A 23,558-nucleotide genomic window follows, 5' to 3' on the forward strand; every position below is an offset into this window, starting at 1 on the left:
CCCTGGGATCATGACCTGATCTGAAGGCAGACACTGAACGACTTAGCTATCCAGGTGCCCCTGAGTTTAAAGCATTGTGGTCTGAAAATATTCATGGGGTAATCTCAAGCTTTTGGTACCAGTTGAGCCCTGATTTGTGGCCCAGTATGTGGTGCATTCTGGAGACTGTTCCATGCATCGTCTAGAAGAATGTATATTCTGTTGCTTTAGGATGAAATCCTCTGAATATATCTGTGAAGTCCATTTGGTCCAGTGTGTTATTCAAGGCCTTTGGTACCTTCTTGCTCTCCTGCTTAGATGATTTGTCCATTGCTGTGAGTGGGATGTTAAAATTCCCTGGTATTATTGTAGTGTTACAAATGAATTTCTTTAAGTTTTTGTTATTAATTGCTTTATATAATTGACTGCTTCCCAGTTAGGCACATAAATATTTGCAACTGTTGGATCTTCATGTTGGCTAGACCTCTTTATTATAATTTGGTGTCCTTCTTATCTCTCATTACAGTCTTTGATTTAAAATCTAGTTTGTATGTTGTAAGGATTGCTACCCCAGCTTTCTTTTGATGTCTATTAATATGATAAATTGTTCTCCACCCCCTCACTTTCAATCTGGAGGTGTCTTTGGGTCCAAAATGAGTCTCTTGTAGAAAGCATATCACTGGGTCTTGTTTTTTAGTCCAATATGATACTCTCTGTCTTTTGATTGGAGCATTTAGTCCATTTACATTCAGAGTAATTATTTAAAGATATGACTTTAGTGCTTTTGTATTACCTGTAAAGTCACTGTTTCTGTAGACTGTCTGGTCTTTGTTACTTTGCTCAAAGGATCCATTTGAATATTTCTTGGAGGGCTGGTTTAGGGATCACAAATTCTTTTAGTTTCTGTGTGTCCTGGAAACTCTTTATCTCTCCTTCCATTCTGAATGAATGAATCCAGCCTTGCTGGATAAGATATTCTTGGCTGCATATTTTTCCCATTTAGCACATTGAATATGTCATGTCAGTCCTTTCTGGCTGCCGGCCTTGTTTCTGCCCTGTAGGTTATGGCATTTTGTCCCAAGCTGCTTTCAGGATTTTCTCTTTGTCTCTGAACTTTGCAAGCTCCACTATGATATGTTGAGATGCTGACCTATTTTTATTGACTTTGAGGGCATTCTCTATGCTTCCTGGACTTAAGTGCCTGCTTATTTTCACAGATTAGCGATGTTCTCAGCTCTAATTTGTTCAAATAAACCTCTGCCCCTCTATCTTTCTCCTCCTCTTCTGGAACCCTTATTATTCAAATGTTATTTTGTGTTATGTATCACTGATTTCTCAAAATCTATCTTCATGATCCAGTAGTTTTCTCTCTTTTTATTCTGTTCGCTTATTCTCCATCATTTTGTTTTCTATATCATTCACTATCTCTTCTGCTTTCTTTATCCTAGCTGGTAGAGCCTCCATTTTTTATTGCATTTCAGTAATACCATTTTGAATTTGACCTGATTAGATTTTATTTCTTCTATTTCTATAGTAGGGGATTCTTTACTGTCATCTGTGGTTTTTTTTTTTCCCTCAAGCCCAGCTAGTATCTTTATACTCATTGTTTTGAATTCTAATTCTGACATATTCATGATGGTTAAATCCCTGGCAGTGAGGGCTGTCTCCTATTCTTTCTTTTGGGGTGAGTTTCTTGGTTTCATCATTGTGTCTAGAAAGAATAAGTGAAAGAGAGAAAAGACAAAAATAGCAACAACAACACCAGAAAAATACAAACAAACCAAACTGGAAGAAAACAAAAACAAAACAAAGGAAGAAAAAAAAATCAAACAATAAGTAAAACAGGACAAAACAATAAACTAGATCCTGGGTGTATTTTGGTCAATTTGTCAAAGGAAACTAGATCTTAAAATAGAAAGGAAAACATTTATATATAAAAATGTTTTTAATATATATTATAATTATAGATATGATTATGTATAATATATAAATATATATTAATATATATAAATATATAAAATAGAAAGGAAAACATGTTTTCCTTTCTATTTCTATTCTATTTCTATTTCTATTATATATAATATACACACAAAATTAAAATAAAATACAATGGAAGAAAATAAAATATATAAATATTTATATATATAAATTAAATTAAAAATGTATACATAAAAATTTAAAAGGAATTAAAAAAAATTGAAAAAATAAGAAAACAGCTGTGGAAAAACCCTGAAAGACTTAAGAATAATAATAAAGGACAATAAAAATACCACAAATGCTATATAGTGTCTTCTCCAAGAGCTAAAGTTTTGTAGCTCTGTATGATTGGTTTACTTGGTGTTAGTCTGTTGTTCTTGCTGGTCTTCTGTAGGAGGGGCACTAATTTTCAGGTATCCTTGCATGGTTGGGATTGTGCCTCCCTTGCCAGGGGCTGGGCGCAGTGTAAGTGGCTCCAGATTGCACTACTTGGTGGTGTTTTGCTTCCTGAAGACTTTCAGCACCAATGGAAGGGATGAAAATGACAGCACTCCTATCTCTAGCCCTATAGCTGAAAGTTCATGCCCCCAACTCTTTAATGAGCCCTCACAGAAAAGCAATCACTCTTGTCTCCCTGGTTTCCATCCTAATTCTGTGTTCACTAGGCCTGTGACTGAGTGTTTTTATTTTAAGTACATGACCCAGTTTCTAGTCTCCAAACTTTTGGGCTCCTCCAGTGTGCACTGGAGCCATTCCTCCTGGGGAAGGGGTAGTTCTCATCAAGTTTCTGCCTTTTTCTGGGCCCCTGCCCAGAGAAGGGTCATCCCATCATAAAGTGGTACTTGGTTTATGGCAACACTGAGCAGAAAGGTGTCACCTAGACTTGCTGCTTTCAGCTGGCTTCCTTTCTCTGATGCTTGGGAACTCTGCCACACGCAGGCACCACCATTCTTTTTGTGACCATGAGGATCTTGAGACCATGCTGTCCACCTGGCCCCATTTCACAACTTGAGCACCTTTGAGCCAGGGATGTTCCCAAGTTGGCAGACTTCTTAATGCTCCCATTTTGCACTCTGATGCTTATATGCTTTTAATACTTTCTGGTAGCCTGCTTAAGTGCTTCCTCCCCTCCTTGGCCCCATATTCACATCTATTCTACACCTCCTACCTTGCAAAAAGTGTATCACTTTTCTATTTGTAGGACTGCAGCAATTCTTTTCTCAGATCTCCCATTTTCTCAGATCTTCTCAGATCCCCACTGGAGAGCTAGTTGCACTCCAGGGACCAGATGGAATTAGGGACCCCTACTCCTCTATCTTAACTCCTTCCCCAGACGCTGTTTTTAGATGTGTATGCATTTATAATGTTATATCTTCTTCATGGACATGTCAGTTTTCTTCTTGTTGTTTGCATATTATTCTCTTTCAGTACTTTTATTTTCAAGTTATTTGTATCTTTGAAAATAAAATGTAGTATGTCTTCTGTAAACAATATATATTTAGTTCTTCTCTTCTTTTCCCTTTATCAAGTCTGGCAGCTTCTGATATCTTCTTGGATTATTTAATTTTTAAAAAGATTTTATTTATTTGTCAGAGAGAGAAAGAGCAAGAAAGAGTACAAGCAGAGAGAGGGGCAGGCAGAGGGAGAAGCAGGCTCTCTGCTGAGCAAGGAGCCCAATGTGGGACTCAATCCTAGCACTCTGGGATAATGAACTGAGCTTAAGGCAGCTCCTAGACTGACTGAGCCATGCAAGGATTTTGGATTATTTTAATTTTTAAATATTTTTTTTGTGTGTGGGAGGTTATTCAAGTCAACTGAGTATTTAACTCATTCTTTTTTGAGGTCTGAATAGTACTTCATGGTATGCATGTGCTGTAATGGATTCATTTATTCCCTTTTTGGTGAGTATTCACTCTATTTCCAGTTTTCTTTTTTTTTCTTTTCCTTTTCTTTTCTCTTTCTTTGTTTTGCTTTACGCCATAAATAATGCTTATGAATTATCCTTATTCATGAGCACTTCCATCTTGGGCATTTAACTCCTATGAGAAAGGTCACCAGGAATAGGGATGATGGCTCAAAAGATTTATGTTGTTTAATTTTAATGGATATCATCCATTGCTTCATAAAGATTGTAACTTTTTTCACATATCCAAGTTAAAACTGAAAATACAATGTTCCTTTCATACATAGTAATCATCGATTTTATATTTCTCTTTAATTTTTGTTAGTCAGTGCACATTAAATTTTAATCTAAATGTGATTTTAATTTCTATTTCCTTGAGAATTAATTTAAACATCAGTTAATATGTAGTGGTCACTGGTATTAGCTTTTCTCTGAATTGATAATTTATGCCTTTTCTCATGTTTTATTTGTTTGCCTTGTTATAAGAAATCTTTGAATATTAAAAATATTCACATTTTTATTGTCTGAAATAAAATATTATCAAAATGCTGACTTTGGTAATTAACTTCATTTGTGGATTTTTTTGTATAACAAAACTTTGATTTTCATGTATTCAAATATGTCTTCCTATTCCTACACAATTTTCAGCTTTGCAATTTTATTTAGGAGGTATCAATAATGCCTATACTTTTTATGTAGTTTTCTAGATTTGTCTGCATTTAACTCTTTAATTCACTTGAGATATATTTTTATATATGGTATAGGATAAACTACGACCCGAGATGGGGGTCTACTTTTGTTTTCTTTCAGATGAATAGCTGGTTCTGCAAGCACTATTTCTTAAATATGAAAGTCTCACATGTGATTGGGATACATTTTGATTTCTCTATTTTGTGTCCCATTAATATTTTTCCACTCATAAACTAACATCATAATGACAATTACAGTGGCTTTATGGTATCATAATATCTAGCAAGGCAAATCTCATCCTGTTTTTTTCGTGCTTTAACATATTTTCTCTCTTGGTTCTTTTTCTTATGTATAAACCTTAAGATCATTTTCTTAATCCTCACGCCCAAAATGGAGAACTCTAATTGGGATGGCATTAAAATTTAATACTAACTTAGAGTGATTAACAAACTTAGGATAGAAAGTCTCCTTATCCAAAAATAATGTGTACTCTTGTGATTTAGACTGATTTTATGCCTTTTAATAAGATTACTGTAGTTTTCTTCATATAGATATTGCCTTTTTAAAATTTATTCTTAAGTAAAATAATTTAATTTTTCAGTATTGCAAGTGAATTTTTTATATAAAATAAGAAAAAATCATTAATTTTATAGATATCTCCTATATCTAGCAATCTTAACCATATTCTAATTGTAGTAATTTTACTGGAGTCTCATGTGTTTTCTAGTATAAAATGTATCATAAACTCAAAGATGGAGTTTTATTTCTTCTATCCAAATGTGTGCCATAGTTATTTTATTTTCCTGTGCTTTTGCATTCACAAAAATTTCCCTGACCATGTTAAATAATGAAGAGAAAATAGATAAGCTCCTCATTTTAATTGAAATAGTTTTTCCACTTAGAATGATACTTATTATTAGTTTTTTGTTGTTGATTTTTGCCATTGTTGCTGTGTTTAGTCTTTATAACATCTGAGTGCTTTCACTTGATTCCAATGTTTTGACTTGTTATTAGGAATTGCTAGTGAATTTTACCGAATTCTTTCTCAGAATTTATTATATCAACCATGCAGGTTTTATTTGTTAGTTTGTTGATGTAATGCAATAATACATATTTTATTGATGTTGAGCATGAGTTTACGAGAAATCAACTACCTCATCTTCACATATTATTCTTATGTTACATTGCTGGAATCTACTGACTGACATTTATAAAATCTGCATTCATATTAATGAGTACAGATATTTTATATTTTATAGTTTTATTAAATAGATCAATTACCACAGAAGAAACCTGAAAGTTGATTAAAAATTCAGGAATTTATGATCTCATATCTGCATTTTATCTAAGCTTTAAATAATTGATAATCACATTATAATCTAGTCATTTTCAAACTTTGGTATGAATAAGAATCACTAAGGAAACTTGGTGATAAAATCACACACCCAGATCCTGTTGTACTTCAATAAATCTAGGTCTCTGTATTCTTTACTCGTTTTCCAGATGATTCTGACCTGCCAAAATCTGAGACTTACTTTCTAAACTGTTTTAAAAGCTCCTAGTTCCCTAATTTCTCTTTCTATGTCTTACATTTTTAGTATATAGGAAAGCAACTGATTCCTGTGCATTGATTTTGTATCCTACCACATTACTGAATTGCTGTATGAGTTCTAGTAGTTTGGGATGGAGTCTTTTGGGTTTTCCACATAAAGTGTCATGTCCTCTGTGAAGAGAGAGTGTTTGGCTTCTTCTTTGCCAATCTGAATACCTTTCATTTCTTTGTGTTTTCTGATTGCTGTTGCTAGGACTTCTAGTACTATGTTGAACAATAGTGGTGAGAATGGACATCCTTGTTGTGTTCCTGCTCTTAAGGGGAAGGCTCTCAGCTTTTCCCCAGTGAGAATGATATTCACTGTGAGCTTTTCATAGCTGGATTTTATGAAATTGAGGAATGTTCCCTCTATCCCTATGCTCTGAAGAGTTTTAATCAGAAAAGGGAGCTGTATTTTGTCAAATGCTTTTTCTGCACCAATTGAGAGGTCCATATGGTTCTTGTCACTTCTCTTAGCAATGTGTTTTATCACACTGATTGATTCGTGAATGTTGAACCACTTTTTGTATCCCAGGGATAAATCCTACCTGGTCATGATGGATAATCCTTTTAATATACTGTTGGATCCTATTAGCTAAGAGCTTGTTAAGAGTTTTGGTCACCATAATCATCAGGAATATTGTCTGAAAAAATTCTCCTTTTTGATGGGGTCTTTGCCTGGTTTGGGGATCAAGGTAATGTTGACCTCATAGAATGAGTTTGGTAGTTTTCCTTATGTTTTTATTTTATGAAACAGCTTCAGGAGAATAGGTATTATTTCTTCTTTGAATGTTTGGTAGAATTCTGCAGGGAATCCATCAGGCCCTGGACTCATTTGGGGGGAGGTTTTTGATCACTGCTTCAATCTCATTACTGGTTATTGGTCTATTCATGTTATCAGTTTCTTCTTGTTTCAGTCATGGTAGTTTATAGATGTCCAGGAAGGCATCCATTTCTTCCAGGTTTCTTAATTTATTGGCATATAGTTGTTGATTATAATCTTTAATAATTGTTTCTATTTCCTTGGTGTTAGTTGTGGTCCCTCCCCTTTCATTCATAATTTTGTTAATTTGGGTCCTTTCTCTTTTCTTAAGGATATGTTTGGTTGGTGGTTTTTTGATATTATTCTTTCAAAAAAACAACTTCCAGTTTCATTGATCTGCTCTACTGTATTTCTGGTTTCTAATTCATTGATCTCTGTTCTAATCTTAATTATTTCTCTTCTTGTGCATGGTTTAGGATTAATTTGAATTTATCCCATTTACAGTAACACCAAAACCCACAAGATCCCTTGGAATAAACTAACCAAAGAAGTAAAGATCTATACTCTAGAAACTACAGAACACTTCTGAAAGAAATTGAAGACACAAAATGATGGAAAAACATTCCATGCTCATGGATCAGAAGAATTAACATTGTTAAAATGTCTATGCTGCCTACAGCAATCTACACCTTCAACACCATCCCAATAAAAATACCAGTGGTATTTTTCAAAGTTCTGGAACAAATAATCCTAAAATTTGTAAGGAACCAGGAAAGACTCTGAATTCCCAAGTAAATGTTGAAAAAGAAAAACAAACCTGGGGACATCATATTGGCTGATTTCAAGCTATATTACAAATCTGTGATCACCAAGACAGTGTGGTACTAGCACAAAAACAGACACATAGATCAACTGAACAGAATAGAGACCCCAGAAATGGACTCTTAACTCTATGGTCAACTAATATTTGACAAAGCAGGGAAGAATATCACATGGAAAAAGATAGTCTCTTCAATAAATGATGCTGGGAAAATTGGACAGCCACATGCAAAAGAATGAAACTCAACCATTCTCTTATACCATACACAAAGATAAATTCTAAATGCATGAAAGACCTCAATGTGAGAGAGGAATCCATCAGAATCCTAGAGGAGAACATAAGCAGTAACCTCTTTGACATCAGCCACAGCAACTTCTTCCATGACCCATCTCCAAAGGCAAGGGAAAGAAAAGTGAAAATGAACTTTTGGGACTTCATCAAGATAAAAAGCTTCTGAACAACAAAGGAAACAGTCAATAAAAAGAGGCAACCCTCAGAACGGGAGAAGATATTTGCAAGTGACACTACAGATATAGGGCTGGTATCCAAGATATATAAAGATCTTCTCAAACTCAACATCCAAAAAACAAATAATCAAGTTTAAAAATGGGCAGAATAGATGAACAGACAGTTCTCCAAAGAAGACATACAAATGGCTAACAGACACATGAAAAAATGTTTAACATCATTAACTATCAAGGATGTTCAAATCAAAACCACAATGAGATACCACCTTACACCTATTTGATTGGCAAAAATTGACAAGGCAAGAAACAACAAATGTTGGAGAGGTTGTGGAAAAAGGTAACCCTCTTATACTGTTGGTGGGAATGCAAGCTGGTGCAGCCATTTTGGAAAACAGTGTGGAGGTTCCTCAAAAAGTTAAAAAAGAGCTACCCTATGACCCAGCTTTTGCAACTAGGTATTTACCACAAATATACAGATGTAGTGAAAAGAAGGGCCACATGCACCCCAGTGTTCATAGCAGCAATGTCCACAATAGCCAAACTGAAAGGAGCCAAGATGCCCTTCACCAGACGAATGGATAAAGAAGATGTGGTCCATTTATACAATGGAATATTACTCTGCCATCAGAAAGGATGAATACCCAATATTTGCATCAACATGGATGGAACTGGAGGAGATTACTAAGTGCTAAGTAAAATAAATCAAGAAGAGAAAGACAATTATCATATGGTTTCACTTATTTGTGGAACATAAGTAATAACTTTGGGGACATTGGGAGAGGCAAGAGAAAAATGAAGGGAGGAAAATCAGAGGGGTAGATGAACTATGAGAGACTATGGATTCCAAGAAACAATCTGAGGATTTTAGAGGGGAATGAGGTTGGCGGGATAGGTTAGTCCAATGATGGGTATTAAGGAGGGCACATATTGAATGGAGCACTGGGTGTTCTATGCAAACAATGAATCATGGAACACTACATCAAAAACTAATGATGTGCTGTATGGTGACTAACATAATTTAAAAAGGCTCCTAATTCATTTTATATAGACAAAATCTTTAATACCCCAAATCTCATGAGGCTAGGGCCTTTTACATTTTTAAAACATAAATCAAATTGTATCTATCTCCTGCTTAAGACTTTTGAATAGTTTTCTTTTTTTCTCTCTTTATTCATTGAGGTATGATTGACATATTATATTAGTTACAGGTGTACAACATAATGATTCAGTATTTGTATATATTGCAAAATGATCACCACCATAAGTTTAGTTAATATCAACAGCACACATAGTCACAGAATTTTATTTCCTGTGATGAGAACTTTTAAGATTTACTTTATTAGCAACTTTCAGATATGCAGTACAGTGTTGTTAGGTAGTTGCCATGCTATATATTACATCCCCATACCTTGTTTATTTTATAACTGGAAGTTTGTACTTTTTAGTTCTCTTGACTCATTTTGCCCATTCCCTTCTTCTGGCAATTTCCAATTTTTTCTTTGTGTCTATGTGCTTTTTTTTTTTTTTTAAACTCTACATGTAAATGAGATCATAGGTATTTGTCTTTTTCTGTTTAACTTAATTCACTTATTAATTCACTTAGCATAATGCCCTCATGCACCCCAATGTTCATAGCAAGGTCCATCCATATCACAAATGGAAAATTTTCATTTTTTATGGCCAAATAATACTCCATTGTGGTGTGTGTGTGTGTGTGTGTGTGCGTGCATGCACATGCATACACATCTCACAAGCTCTTCATTCATCCATTGATGGACCCTTAAATTTTTACCATGTCCTAACCAGCATTTCTTATATCTTATTGTTTTGATTGCAAGCATTCTAACAGGTGTGAGGCTATCTCATTGTAGTTTTAATTTCTTAATAGTTTAAGTGATTTTTTCATCCATTTTTTTAATGTCATTATTTATATGTGTATATGTATGTCTGCCATTTTGACTTTTTTTTATTCTATAGCTATTTGTTCCTTCCTTACTATCTCCTTTGGTCATAAGCACATGTTTTCTAGTTTTTTTAAATTATCTTGTTATTAGAAATAGTCGTTTACTCATATGCATTTATAAGAATATTTAAAGATTATTTTGTGTGATAAATCCATTGGCCCCAAACAAAAACTTTTATTCTGAAGTTTTTACTCTTGAGTATCTCAAACCACCTTGTTCTTTCATTTAATCCTGAAAAATCTATGATATTTACCCTATCCTAGGTTTAATGCACTTTTAAATAAGTACTCAATTTCTTTGATGAACTTTCTGCCCTATCTGCCTTCCAAAAATTATGTTCTTGGTCTTCTTTATTACTTACAGATGGGTGTTATCTCAAATGTTGGCATAGAGTGCTTACATTATTACATTATTACATTATTGACTAATCACCTTAATTTATATCTATGTGTTTGTGGATTTGTGTGGTTTGTGTGTACATATTGTCAGTAGTGTCATTTTCATTTCATTTTTACCAAATAAAACATGAATAAAATATATCAAAATAATAGGGATATATAAAGATCTTATGTATCATTTTTTTCAATTTGTAACAACTTAAAATATCATAATACAGTATTACATCTAGGATATTAACAATCATAGTCAAAATGCAGAATAACTTCAAATGAGGATCTGTTGTTTTGCCTTTTCACAGCCACACCCAGTTCTCCTTCATTACCCTTTCCCTGATCTCTGAAGACAACTAATCTTTTCTCCATGTCTATACTTTTTAATTTCCAAAACATTATCTAAATGGAATCATTCCATGTATAATATCCTTGGATTGCCTTTACTCACACAGCCATTCTGGATGTTCTTCCTGCCTTAACTGCTCCTTAACTGCTCCTTAAACAAATTTTAAAGTCAATCTGCCTGCTCTTAGTGCCAATTTCTCATACTTGAAGAAAAGCGGATAGAGCCAATCTGAATATTTTAGGGTTTTTGAGGTGAATTATATTGCTGCACCGGTCTATCATTTAAATATCTTAAATCTGCTTTATCTTTTATCACTTATCTGTTCTTCAGTTTTCAAATTTTGTGTTTGTTTTTTCTTTTATTTGTGCTCTTGAAACTTTATTTTTCTATTAACAATGTTTAATAATTTAATATTTTTAACTTTTTAAATAATATTTCACTAAGGCATGGTTTTGAAAGCATATATTCAATACATAATCTTTATTCACATTTAAATCCTACAGTTTAAACTAACATTTTCTTTCAACAATTATTATTTGATAATAAAACTATAACTTATTTGTAGTGTCTGATTTCAAATTGAGATAAAATTTCCATGTGACATTATATTAGTTTCAAGGGTACAATATAAGGATTCAGTATTTGCAAAATATGTACTGAAAAATGATCACACTTAGCTATAATTTTTTAATGAAAATTTTTATGATCTACTCTTTTTGCAACTTTCAAATATACAATACAGTAGTATTAACTATAGTCATGATGCTGTACATTAATTCCCAGGAATTAATTATTTTATAACTGGATCACCTCACCCGTTTCTTCTATTCCCTACACCCCACCTCTGGAAACCACCAATTTTTTCTCTGTATCTATGAGTTTGGTTTTTTTGTTTTGTTTATAGATTCCAGATATAAATGAGATAATTCAGTATTTATCTTCCTCTGACTCATTTCCCTGGGAATAATGCTTTAAAGCTGCATCCATGTTGTCACAAATAGCAAGACTTTCTTCTTTATTTGGCATAAGTCTTTTTGAGTTAATGTTTTTATTTCCTCTGGACAAATACCCAGAAGTGGAATTGATGGATCATATGGAAGCTCTATTTTTAATTTCCTGAGGAACCTCCATACTATTTTCCAGAGTGGCTGCACCAGGTTACATTCCTACCAACAGCACTTGAGGGTTCCTTTTTCTACACATCATCACCAATACTTGCTATTTCTTTCTTTCTTTCTTTTTTTTTAATAACAGCTATTCTAATAGGTGTGAGATGATCTCATTGTAGTTTTGATTAGTAGTTCCCTGTGATTAGTAATTTTGAGTGCCTTTTCATGTACCTCTTGGTCATCTGTATATTTTCTCAGAAAAGTTGTCTATTCAAATCCTCTGCCTATTTTTTAATTGGATTGTTTGCTTTTTTTTTTCTTGCTATTGAGTCATATGAGTTCTTTACATATTTTGATATTAACACATTATTGGATATATGATTTACAAATATCTTCTCCTGTTTGGTAGATTGTCTTTTCATTTTGTTCTTGTTATCTTTTGCAGTGCATAAGGTTTTTAGAGTGATATAGTCCCACTTGCTTAATTTTACTTTTGTTGCCTTTGCTTTAGGTGTCAAGTCAAAAAAGTCATTGCCACCTGATGTGAAAAAGTTTACTGTATGTTGTCCTTTAGGAGTTTTATGGTTTCAGATCTTACATTCAATTTTTTAATTCATTATGAGTTACATTTTGTGTACAGTATAAGATAGTGGTATGGTTTCATTCTTTTGTATGTGTTGTTCAATTTTCTTAATACCATTTCTTGAAGAGACTATTTTTCCCTGTTGTGTATTGTTGGCTCCTTTGTTACAAATTAATTGACCATAAGGTATGTGTGGATTTATATCTGAGCTTTCTGTTCTAGTCCATTGTTCTATGTGTTTGTTTTTATAGCAATATCATACTGTTTTGATTACTATAGTTTTGTAATATATTTTGAAAGCAGAGAGCATGATGTCTCTAGATTTGTTCTTTTTCAAACTTTTTTGGCTATTCAGGGTCTTTTGTGGTTCCACTCAAATTTCAAGGCTCTTTGTTTTATTTCTGTGAAAAATGTCCCTGAAAATTTAATAAGCATTACCTTGAATCTATATATTGCTTTAGGTAGTATGGACATTTTAACAATGCTAATTATTCTGATCCTTGGATACAGTATATATTTCTATTTTTGTGTGTTTTTAATTTCTTTTATCATTGTCTTATAGTTTTCCCTGTACATACCTTTCATCTCCTTATTTAAACTTATTTCTAAGTGTTTTATTCTTTTTGATGCAAATACAAATGGAATTGTTTTAGTTTTTCTTCCTAATTGTTTGTTATTAGTATACAGAAATGCAACAGATTTTTGCATATTGATTTTTTATCCTGCAACTTTAGTGAATTTTAAAAAATTTGTTCTAAGTGTGTGTGTGTGTGTGTGTATCTGTAGTGTCTTCTATGTATAATATCGTGATTTGCAAAGAGTGATAATTTACTTCTTCCTTTCCAATTTGTATAATTTCTTACCTAGTTGCTCTGGGTAGAATTTTTGCTACTATATTAAATAAAAGTGGTGAGAGTGGGCATCTTTGTCTCATTCCTGATCTTAAACTAAAAGCTTTCAGGTTTTCTCAGTTTAGTATGTTAGTTATAGGCTTGTTATATATGGCTTTTATTATGTTGATGTACCTTCTCTCCATACACACTTCGGTGAGAGTTTTCATTTTGAAAGGATGTTGAAGTTCATTAAAATGTTTTTTTCTGCATCTTCTGATGATTCTTCATCATCTGATTATGTAATTTGTATCCTTCATTTTGTTGATTAGTGTAGCATATTGACTGATTTGCAGATCATGAACCATTCTTAAATTACTAGAAAAAATCCCTACTTATCATAGCGTATAATCCTTTTAATATGCTGTTGAATTTAATTTGCCTATACTTTGTTGAGGAATTTTTGCGTCTGTGCTCATTAGGAATATTGGTTTGTATTTTACTTTTGCAGTGTTTGATTTTGGTGTTAGGGTAATGGTGGCATCATAAAATGAGTTTGGAAATCTTCCCTCCTCATATTTGGAAGAGTTTGTAGTGTCTTTTGTATTTTTAAAAATATTTTCTATTTTACACTGAGTATAATATTAATTCTATAATAATAATGTTTAAAAACTAATAAATTGGTAAGTTAAACAAATTCTTACCTTTTTCAGTATAATCATATGGGTTCTGATACAATTGTTGTCACTCAAAAGATCTTCCAGTTGATTGGACTGACCAATGCTGTAAGTATTTGCTTTTTAATTCTTTTTGCATTTGCTTGTATTACCTAAAGAATTCCCATACTTTATTTATGGCACTGTCTGAATGCACATGATGTATAAAATAGGCCAAATTATGTAACTGTTTTAAGTTTCAGTTTTCTGAATAGGAATAATAATAGAACAAATAATTATTATTTATTCTTAATTTTGTATACTATGATTACGTATACTATAATAATCTATACCTAATTATGCTAATTATAAAATTGATAAAGCACTTCACATAGGGCTTGCTGAAGTACAAGCATTTCAAACTTAATTATTACTTGTTTTATAAGTCATACTTATTACTTATTAATATACTTTCTAAGATCCAATCCAGACTTAGCAATTCTGTTGTTTAATATTTGTCATCAGTGTAGTGTTTATTTTTATAGATAAATCTCCAGATCTATTTAAACCTTGATATCTAAACATATTTTCTTCGTGTTTTCTATTTTAGATTTTTACATCATTTAATGTTACAATAATTCTCTCTTCATTGGAACTTTGGATAGATGAAAATAAAATCTCAGTAACCGGAGATGCTAATGAATTATTATACAGATTTTTAAAATGGAAAAGATCTTATCTTGTTTTGCGTCCACATGATATAGCATTTTTACTTGTGTAAGCATATTTTGGTTTTACTAAGTCTTATACAAAGGAAACATCCATATTTGGCCTAATTTCTGATAGTTGACAGACTGTTAGGGAACATATGCCATTTTTTTTCTACATATAACATCATGTGAATATTATTTTTCAAAACAGTTTTTATAGCAGAATTATTGATGTCAATCATTCTATTTACTTGTTTGTAGTTAAAGCTCGCCCTTTCAATATTGTTATTATATGCTGCATTACCTTAGAATGTGTACCATATCATTAAATATCCCTAACAATACTTAAAATAATAGTATCTATCTGAAGAAACACACATGATGAATGTAATAGTTAGGACTTCTTTTTATGCTTTATTTTCATGAGATAACCAAAAAAACGCCCAAGGATATGGTGACACTACTGTAAATTTAAATATCTCTAACATATCATATTTACATTGTGCTGCATTTTAAAAAATATAAGGCTTCCCTTCTATTTAATAAGTTCTTTGTTTTTCTCTATTAATATTTAGGATCTATATATAATATATTACTATATTATATAAAATATATTTATAAAATTATAATATTTTAAATTATTTTCTGTTCCACAAGCATGCCATATATTCTCATGATCCTGGTTGTCTAATTCTATCCAAGTATATAAGAAACTTTAGCCCATGAGGTGACTCTGCCCATTTTATTTATCAATTGTATTTCTTTAGCTTTCTAACTTTAAGGAATTTTATTTATTTTTATTATTTTGATATTTTAGGAATTACCTAATTTTAAAAAATACTACATAATAAAGAATGTTGTTTTCTAAAAATTCAGTATCAATATAAACTTTCTATTGTTTGTTTTTTAAAAGTATTTCATTGTTTTCAAGACAAGCAGGCATATTTAGTTAGTTCCAAGCTTCATTACCCTAATGTTAAGTGGAAATATTTATTAATTTATTATATAAATATGCAAATAAAATGTTATTAGGAAAATTTAATAGTAATTGTGCTTAATTTTACAAAATTAAATGACTATGATCCTTTTTTAAACTTAAGTTACAGAGAAAAATCAAATTATGTTGGTGCAACCTTTCAAGGGAAGATGTGTGATAGCCATTATGGAGGAGCTGTTGCTCTGGTATGATATGTTTTAATTTATTAGGCTAAGATGTATAAATAAATGCTATTTAGATTAATATACAGTTAAGCATTACTTTATTTTATTATTTTTATGTACATTAAAATTTGCAAAATGATTCTGAGGATCTTTGTCCTTGCTACAGATTGGAAATGTTGGGACTTTAAAAAGATCTTATTGAACTTCATAAGTATAAAATTTGTATCCTTTGGGTAAATAATTAGTAATGCAACTGCTGGATCATAGGATAGTTCTATTTTTAACTTTTTGAAGAACTTCTGTACTGTTTTCTGGAGTGGTTTCACCACTTTGTATTCTCACAAACAGTGCAAAAATTTTCCCCTATCTCTATATCCTTGCCAACACATATTATTTCCTGTGTTGTTAACCTTAGCCATTCTTACAGGTATGGGGTTATATATCATTGTGGTTTTGACTCCTATTTCCCTGATGATCTGTCTGTTTGCCATTTATGTGTCTTATTTGGAAAAATGTCTGTTCATGTTTTCTTTCTGCCAATTTCTTAATTGGATTATTTGTTTTTTGTTGTTGAGTTTAATAAGTTCTTTATAGATTTTGGATACTGACCATTTATCAGATAAGTCATTGGCACATATCTTCTCCCATTCTGAAGATTGCCTTATAGTTTTGTTGACTGTTTCACTGAGCAGAAGTTCTTATCTTGATGAAGCCCTAATAGTTCATTTTTGCTTTTGCTTCCCTTGCCTCCCTTGCCATCCTTGCCTCTGGAGAAGTTGCTATGGCTGAGGTCAAAGAGGTTACTGCCTGTGTTCTCCTCAAGGATTTTGATGGTTTTCTGTTTTGTATTTAGGTCTTTCATCCATTTTGAGTTTATTTTTGTGTATGGGGTGAGAAAGTGGTCCAGTTTTGTTCTTTTGCATGTTGCTTTCCAGTTTTCCCAAGAGCATTTGTTGAAGAGACTGTCTCTTTTCCATTGGATATTCTTTCCTGCTTTGTCAAAGATTAGTTGATCATAAAGTTGTGGGTCTATTTCTGGATTTTCTATTCTGTTCCATTGATCTCTGTGCCTCTTTTGTGTCAGTATCATATTGTCTTGATGGCTACAGCTTTGTAATATAACTTGAAGTCTGGAATTGTGATGCCTCCAGGTTTGCTTTTCATTTTCAGATTCCTTTGGCTAGTTGGGGTCTTTTGTGGTTCCATACAAATTTTAGGATTGTTTGTTCTAACTCTGAAAAATGCTGGTGGTATTTTGATAGGGACTGCATTAAATGTGTAGGTTGCTTTGGATATTATAGACATTTTAACAATATTTTTTCTTCCAATCCATGAGCATGGAATGTTTTTCCTTTCTTTGTGTCCTCTTCAATTTCTCTCATCAGTGTTCTTCTATAGTTTTCATAGTACAGGTCTTTTCCATCTTTAGGTTTATACCTAAGGATATTATTTTTGGTGCAAGGGCAAATAGGATCAATTTCTTGATTTCTCTGGGGTAATTTTAATGTAATGTAGAGTATTAAATGTGAAATATTAAATTCTTAGAATGAATTTGGATATTTTCCTTCCTTTTTGAAATTTTGTAATAATTTAAGAGGAATAGGAGTTAACTCTTTGCCTGTGAAGCCATTGGCCCTGGACTGTTTTTTTTTTTTTTTTTTTTTTTTTTTGGAGGGGGAGATTTTTGATTACTGACTTAATTTCTTTGCTGGTTATGGGGCTGTTCAAATTTTGTATTCCTTCCTGTTTCAGTTTTGGTAGATTATATATTTCTAGGAATTTACCCATTTCTTCCAGATTGACCAGTTTGTTGGCATATACTTTTTTATTGTATTCTCTTATAATTGCTTATATTTCTATGGTGTTGGTTGTGATCTCTCCTTTTTTTGTTATTTTATTTACTTGGGTCCTTTCTCTCTTCTTTTTGATAAGTCTGGCTAGAGGTTATTAATGTTATTAATTCTGACGAAGAACAATGTCTAGTTTCATTGATCTATTCTACTGTTCTTTTGTTGTTTGTTCCTATATAATTTATTTCTGCTGTAGTCATTATTATTTCTCTTCTCCTGGCTTTAGGCTTTATTAGGTTTTACTTTTCTAGCTCCTTTAGGTGGAAGGTTAGGTTGTGGATTTGAGACATTTCTTGCTTCTTAAGGTGGCCTGTATTACTATGTATTTCCCTCTTAGTGCTGCCTTTGCTGCATCCCAAAGGTACTGGACTGTCTTATTTTCATTTTCATTTGTTTCCATGTGTATTTTTATTTTTTCTTTAAAGTATTGTTTAACCCAAAATAAATAAAATCTTAAAAAAATATTGTTTAATCCACTCATTCTTTAGTGGGATGCTCTTTAACCTCCATATATTTGTGATCTATCCAAATTTTTCTTGTGGTCGACTTCAAGTTTCATAGCTTTGTGGTCTGAAAATATGCATAATATGATCTCAACCTTTGTGTACTTGTTGAGGTCTGATTTGTAACCCAGTATATGATCTATTCTGTAGAATGTTCTGTGTGCAGTCAAAAAGAACGTGTATCCTGCTGCTTTAGGATGAAATGTTTTGTATATATCTGTTAAGTCCATCTGGTCCAGTGTGTCATTCAAAGCCATTGTTTCCGAGTGGATTTTCTGTTTAGATGTTGTGGTGCGATGTTGAAGTCCCCTACTATTATTGTACTATTACCAATCATTTTATTTTTGTTATTAATTGATTTATATATTTAGTTGTTCCCAAGTTGGATGCATAAATATTTACAATCGTTAGAATTTCTTGTTAGATAGACCCTTTTATTATGACATAGTGCCCTTCTTCATCTTTTATTGCAGTCTGATATAAGTATGGTTACTTGGGATTTCTTTTGACATATTAGTGTGATAGATGGTTCTCCATCTCCTCAATTTAAATCTGCAGGTGACTTTTGATCTAGAGTGACTCTCTTACAGGTAGCATATAGATGGGTCATTTTTTGTTTTGTTTTGTTTTGTTTTATCCATTTTGATATCCTATGTCTTTTGATTGGAACATTTAGTCCATTTACATTCAGAGTGATTACTGATAGATATAAATTTAGTGTCATTGTGTTATCTGTAGAGTTGGTGTTCTTGGTGATGTTTTCTGTTCCTTTCTAGTCTCCGTTGCTTTTGGTCTTTTTTCCCCCCCATTCAGTGTTGCAGGGATGGTTTAGTGGTCATGAACTCCTTTGGTTTTTGTGTGTCTGGGAAACTCTATGTCTCTCCTTTTATGAAGGGCAGCCTTGCTGCATAAAGTATTGTTGACTCCATATTTTCTCCATTAAGCACACTGAATATATATACTACTCTCTTCTGACCTGATAAGTTTCTGTGGAGAGATCTGCAAATCTGATTTGCCTTCTCTTGTATGTTAAGGACTTTTTTCCTGCTTTCTGGACTCTTTCCTTGTCTGTGTTTTGTGAATTTGACTAAAATACGTGTTGGACAGCTTTTCCTGATTTTGATGGGAGTTTGTTGTTTAAATGATTAAACAACAATGATTGTTGTTTAATCCTGGATCACGCATATCTGTATGTCTGTTTCAATTAGATCCTATATCTGTTTTGATTCGATCCCTGGCCATGACCTTTTCTTGTTCTTTCTTTAGGATGGATTCCTCATCTTGGCATTTTGGCTAGGTCCCTGTCTTCTTCTTTGTGTTAGAAAAGCCTGTTATATTTCTTGCTCCTGTAAGTAATGGCTTTATTAAGAAGAGGTTGTATACTGTGCAGGCCCTGGCATGTTAGGATGTGTCTCTGGTGTATGTTGTGTACACTCTGCTGTTACATTTTGGCTGCTGTTTTCTTCCAGTCAGTCCTCTGCAGAGTTTCTCCTTGCCTGCAGTGGGGAGTGTTTGGACCTTGTCCAGAGTATGGTGAATTTTAACTAGGTGTGCTCTGGTCTGCTTGTTAAAAGAGACCTGATACTATTTCTACTAGCACTGAAGCTTTATAGAACTTTATGGTCAGTAGATATGGTACATGCAGAGTTTGTGCTACTTATCTGGTATAGGGGTCCAATGATTTTGTTCTCTGGCACAATTGCTCTAGAAAGGCTGCATATGCAGAGTATGGGAGGTTAGGGCTTCGTGTAAGCAGTTTAGGCTGCCACTGTTGGTGCTGTGCTTACTGAAGTTAGTTTATGCTGAAGGGAAGAGGAGAAAAATGATGCAAGCCCCTTCCATCATCCTGAAGAAAAGAGTTTTTGCTTGCCATTGTCTGGGAAGCTCTCCCAGAAGAAGGAACAATCTCCCATCATGTGTTCCAGGCAGGGCTCAGATCTTTGCCTTCACACTGACTAACTGAGCCCTGGAAGTACTGTGCCACCTGCATTCTATCCCAGGGAGGCTGGCTAAGTTTTTAAACTCCAAACTTTATGGACCTGGCATGGCATGAACCCATTGGTTCTCTGGTGGAGGATCTTGCCATGCTGGTGTTGATGTGGGTTTGCCCAGGAGGACAGACACACCAAGCACAGGGGGGTTGATTTTGGAATAAAGTGCAGCAAAAAGCCAGTGTCCAGGTAAGCAGCCCTCAGCAGTTTTCTGTGTACCTATGTTGAAGGGTGGGGAAGGGAATGGCACCCACCAGCTCTTCTATCCTTGGAGAAACAATGCCATCTCTCCCAGATGCTCTTTATGAAGGGAAACTATCTCCCAGTGTACATCAAGAGATCCTCAGATCTCTTGGTCCGCTACTTGGCTGTTTACTCTCCTCCATGGTAAAATGAGAAAAAGTTCTCATTTTACCATTCAGTGTCTTTGGGGAAGTGTTTTTCTTGTCTGATCTCTTTTGGGGTCTTCTGTCTCTCTCTCTCTCCCTCCCTCCCTTTTGTCTCTCTCCCTGACCTAGGTTCCCTCATTGGGGTCCTTTTCTTCCCCAAATCACCTCTCCACACTTCTTACCTTCCATAATGTGGCCTCTTATTTCTCTCTCTAGTTACACAGTTTGTTGTGTTGGTCCTCAGATCAATTTCTTGGATATCCAGAATGACTTCATAGTTATCTGTCTGTGTTTGAAGGAAAAGGCAAGTCTAGGGTCCTCCTACTCCATCTTAGGTCCTCTCTGTACTCTTAAACACCCATAATCCTCCCTAGTCTCCCAGATCTGTGGAATAAAATCTAAAGATCTATATCCCTTCATTGCTACTTCTTAAAAGTTTATAGATAAACCACAACCCAGGTGATTTTGGATGAGTAGAAACATGTAGGAATAATTAGCAGAAGATATTTGATGTCTTGCAACTCTTTTTCCTGGGACTCATCTACTGTCTTGTTAGTCACTAATTTACTCTTTCATGAGGACTGACACAAGCTAGTTCTTGGTCTCAAGATTTTTATGCCATTACATATTACTGGACACATTATCTCTTGACCTCAGTTCATGGAGTGTATAGATCCTGAATATTAAACGTCCTCAGAAGAAAACACAGTACACATTACATACTACTTAAAGCAGAACTATCAGTAGTTATAGAAACTTCAAATAAAATAAAGTGTAAGGAATTATAGAAAAGGACTAGTTGGAAGTACTAGGTACAAAAAATATAATAAATTGCACACAGGGTGTTAGATTAAATTAGAATCAGAACCTCTCCCAGGAGACATCAGAAGAGTTATAGGAACAGTAAAAAAAAAAAAATAAGTTTAAGAGAAATGGATTACTCAAGTAGAAATGCCAATATCTAGATATTAAAAGTAAAAGAGATTGGAGCACCTGGGTGGTTCAGTTGCTAAGATTCTGACTTTTGATTTCAGCTCATGTCATGACCTGAGGGGTGTGAGATTGAGCCACTGTGGGGCTCTGTGCTCAGCATGGAGTTTGCTTGAGGTTCTCTTCCTCTGCCCCTCCTCCCACTTGAGTGTGCTCTCTTTTTTTCTCTGTCTCCCTCAAATAAATATATAAAATCTTTTTAAAAAAGAGTAATGGAGATAATAATTAAAAAAAAACATAAGAAAACTTTTGAAGGAGAAATGAAAATAAATTTCACCAAATTATAGCCATTATCTGATCAACAAAATCCTTATGCCAGGAAATCCCTTTTGGAGTCTCCACATAATCCCTTATCCTGAGTCATCTAGTAGGAGGGGAGAAAACTGAGTTGTCAGATGAAAAGGGCACATAAAATGTCAAAACTGAAAAAGAAAATGCACACTGACAATGAAATGAAAATATCAAATACAAAGAAATTTCTTTATCTCTTGAAAAAAGAAAATCATAATAAAAAAGAAGTTCTATAGTGGGAAAGATCACATTGAAATAAAAAAAGATAGTATTCTTAAAATAATAACATAAAAGTACTTTAAAAGCACAATTAATATCTTAAAAAAATCATTCAATATAAGACACAATAAAAACAGTCTCAGGTAAAAAAGTCCTCAAAAGATTTGCCAAATGAATGACTAACATTCAGAATACATTTGTAGAAATTACTTATAATATGAAAAACTACAAGGATCAGGAAACTAAAAGTGAACAAATATTGCTAAATTTTATTATTGTCTTAAAATGAAAAGAGCTGGAACTGAGCTCTGTGGAGAATGACAGGTATTTTATCAATATTAAACCAGAGCACATTCTATGATGGTGTGGTTAAGAGAGTAATAGAATTGACAGGAAAGCATGTTATAGGACTTGTTTTCTTAAGAGAAAGGTATAGATAATGGTAAATTTTAGAAAGAAGTAGGGCATATGAGATGAATATTGGTCCTAAGAACAGATAGTAAGAACAAAACTGTACTATGTAATAACCTAATGAAAGAAATGAAAATACAGCCAAGGAAGAAGAAGCATAAGAACAATAATGCAAAATAGAATAGAATAGAAAATGAATAGAAAATATAAAATAAAATGGTTTAATATATTTTAATATAACAGCAATTGTGTGAATATAAATAGGTTAAACTCACCAACTAAGTGATAAAATCTTTGATAGATTTAAAAATTATTTAAAGGTCAAATATTTCTTTGTAAGAGACATACTAGGACTAAGTGAAGGTGAATATAAAAAGATAAAATATATTCAAGTTAAATAAGTAAATAAAGTAATAAATAAATAAATAAATAAGTAAATATGACAGGACAGAATTTATAGAAAATATAGATAACAAATAGGCATAAATTTCATGGTAGGTTTTCATGTAGATATTCTGCATATATTAAATACCATATATATAGGTATTTGACCTTCTTGGCAATATTGGTGAATATTATATTTTAAATATAATATGTGTTTCTGTTATGTTGAAAAACAACATTATACACTGATCTGTATATTTCTATATTTATTTGCAGTTTTAGATTTAAATTTTCTGTGTCCAATTTTGTCTTATGTGAATAAGGAAAATTACATTCTTTTTTCCTTTCTAATACATACATCTTTTAAGGTATTTCTTCCTATTGAATTGGTTAGGATCTCAAGAATAATATTCAATTGAAATAGTTGAATTGAACAGTGTTTATTTATTTATTTATTTAAGATTTGATTTATGTATTTGACAAAGAGAGAGACAGCGAGAGAGATAACACAAGCAGGGGAAGGAGAGAAGTGGGGTGGGAGAGGGAGAAGCAGGCTTCCCGTTTAGCAGGGAGCCCGATGTAGGGCTTG

General features: G+C 33.0%; 1 protein-coding gene across 1 annotated transcript in view; it reads left to right on the forward strand.

Annotated features, from left to right (window-relative positions):
* Nucleotides 1-23,558, forward strand: part of ADAM2 (ADAM metallopeptidase domain 2) — a 133,479-nt gene that overhangs the window by 30,820 nt on the left and 79,101 nt on the right. Inside the window, exons 8-10 of the mRNA XM_032838008.1 lie at nt 14,128-14,199; nt 14,681-14,847; nt 15,881-15,962. Coding sequence (XP_032693899.1) covers nt 14,128-14,199; nt 14,681-14,847; nt 15,881-15,962 — 321 coding nt within the window. The remainder of the gene's footprint in view (nt 1-14,127; nt 14,200-14,680; nt 14,848-15,880; nt 15,963-23,558) is intronic.

Source organism: Lontra canadensis, unplaced genomic scaffold, assembly GCF_010015895.1.
Source record: "Lontra canadensis isolate GAN:19392208 unplaced genomic scaffold, GSC_riverotter_1.0 scaffold101, whole genome shotgun sequence".
NCBI classification, from domain to species: domain Eukaryota; kingdom Metazoa; phylum Chordata; class Mammalia; order Carnivora; family Mustelidae; genus Lontra; species Lontra canadensis.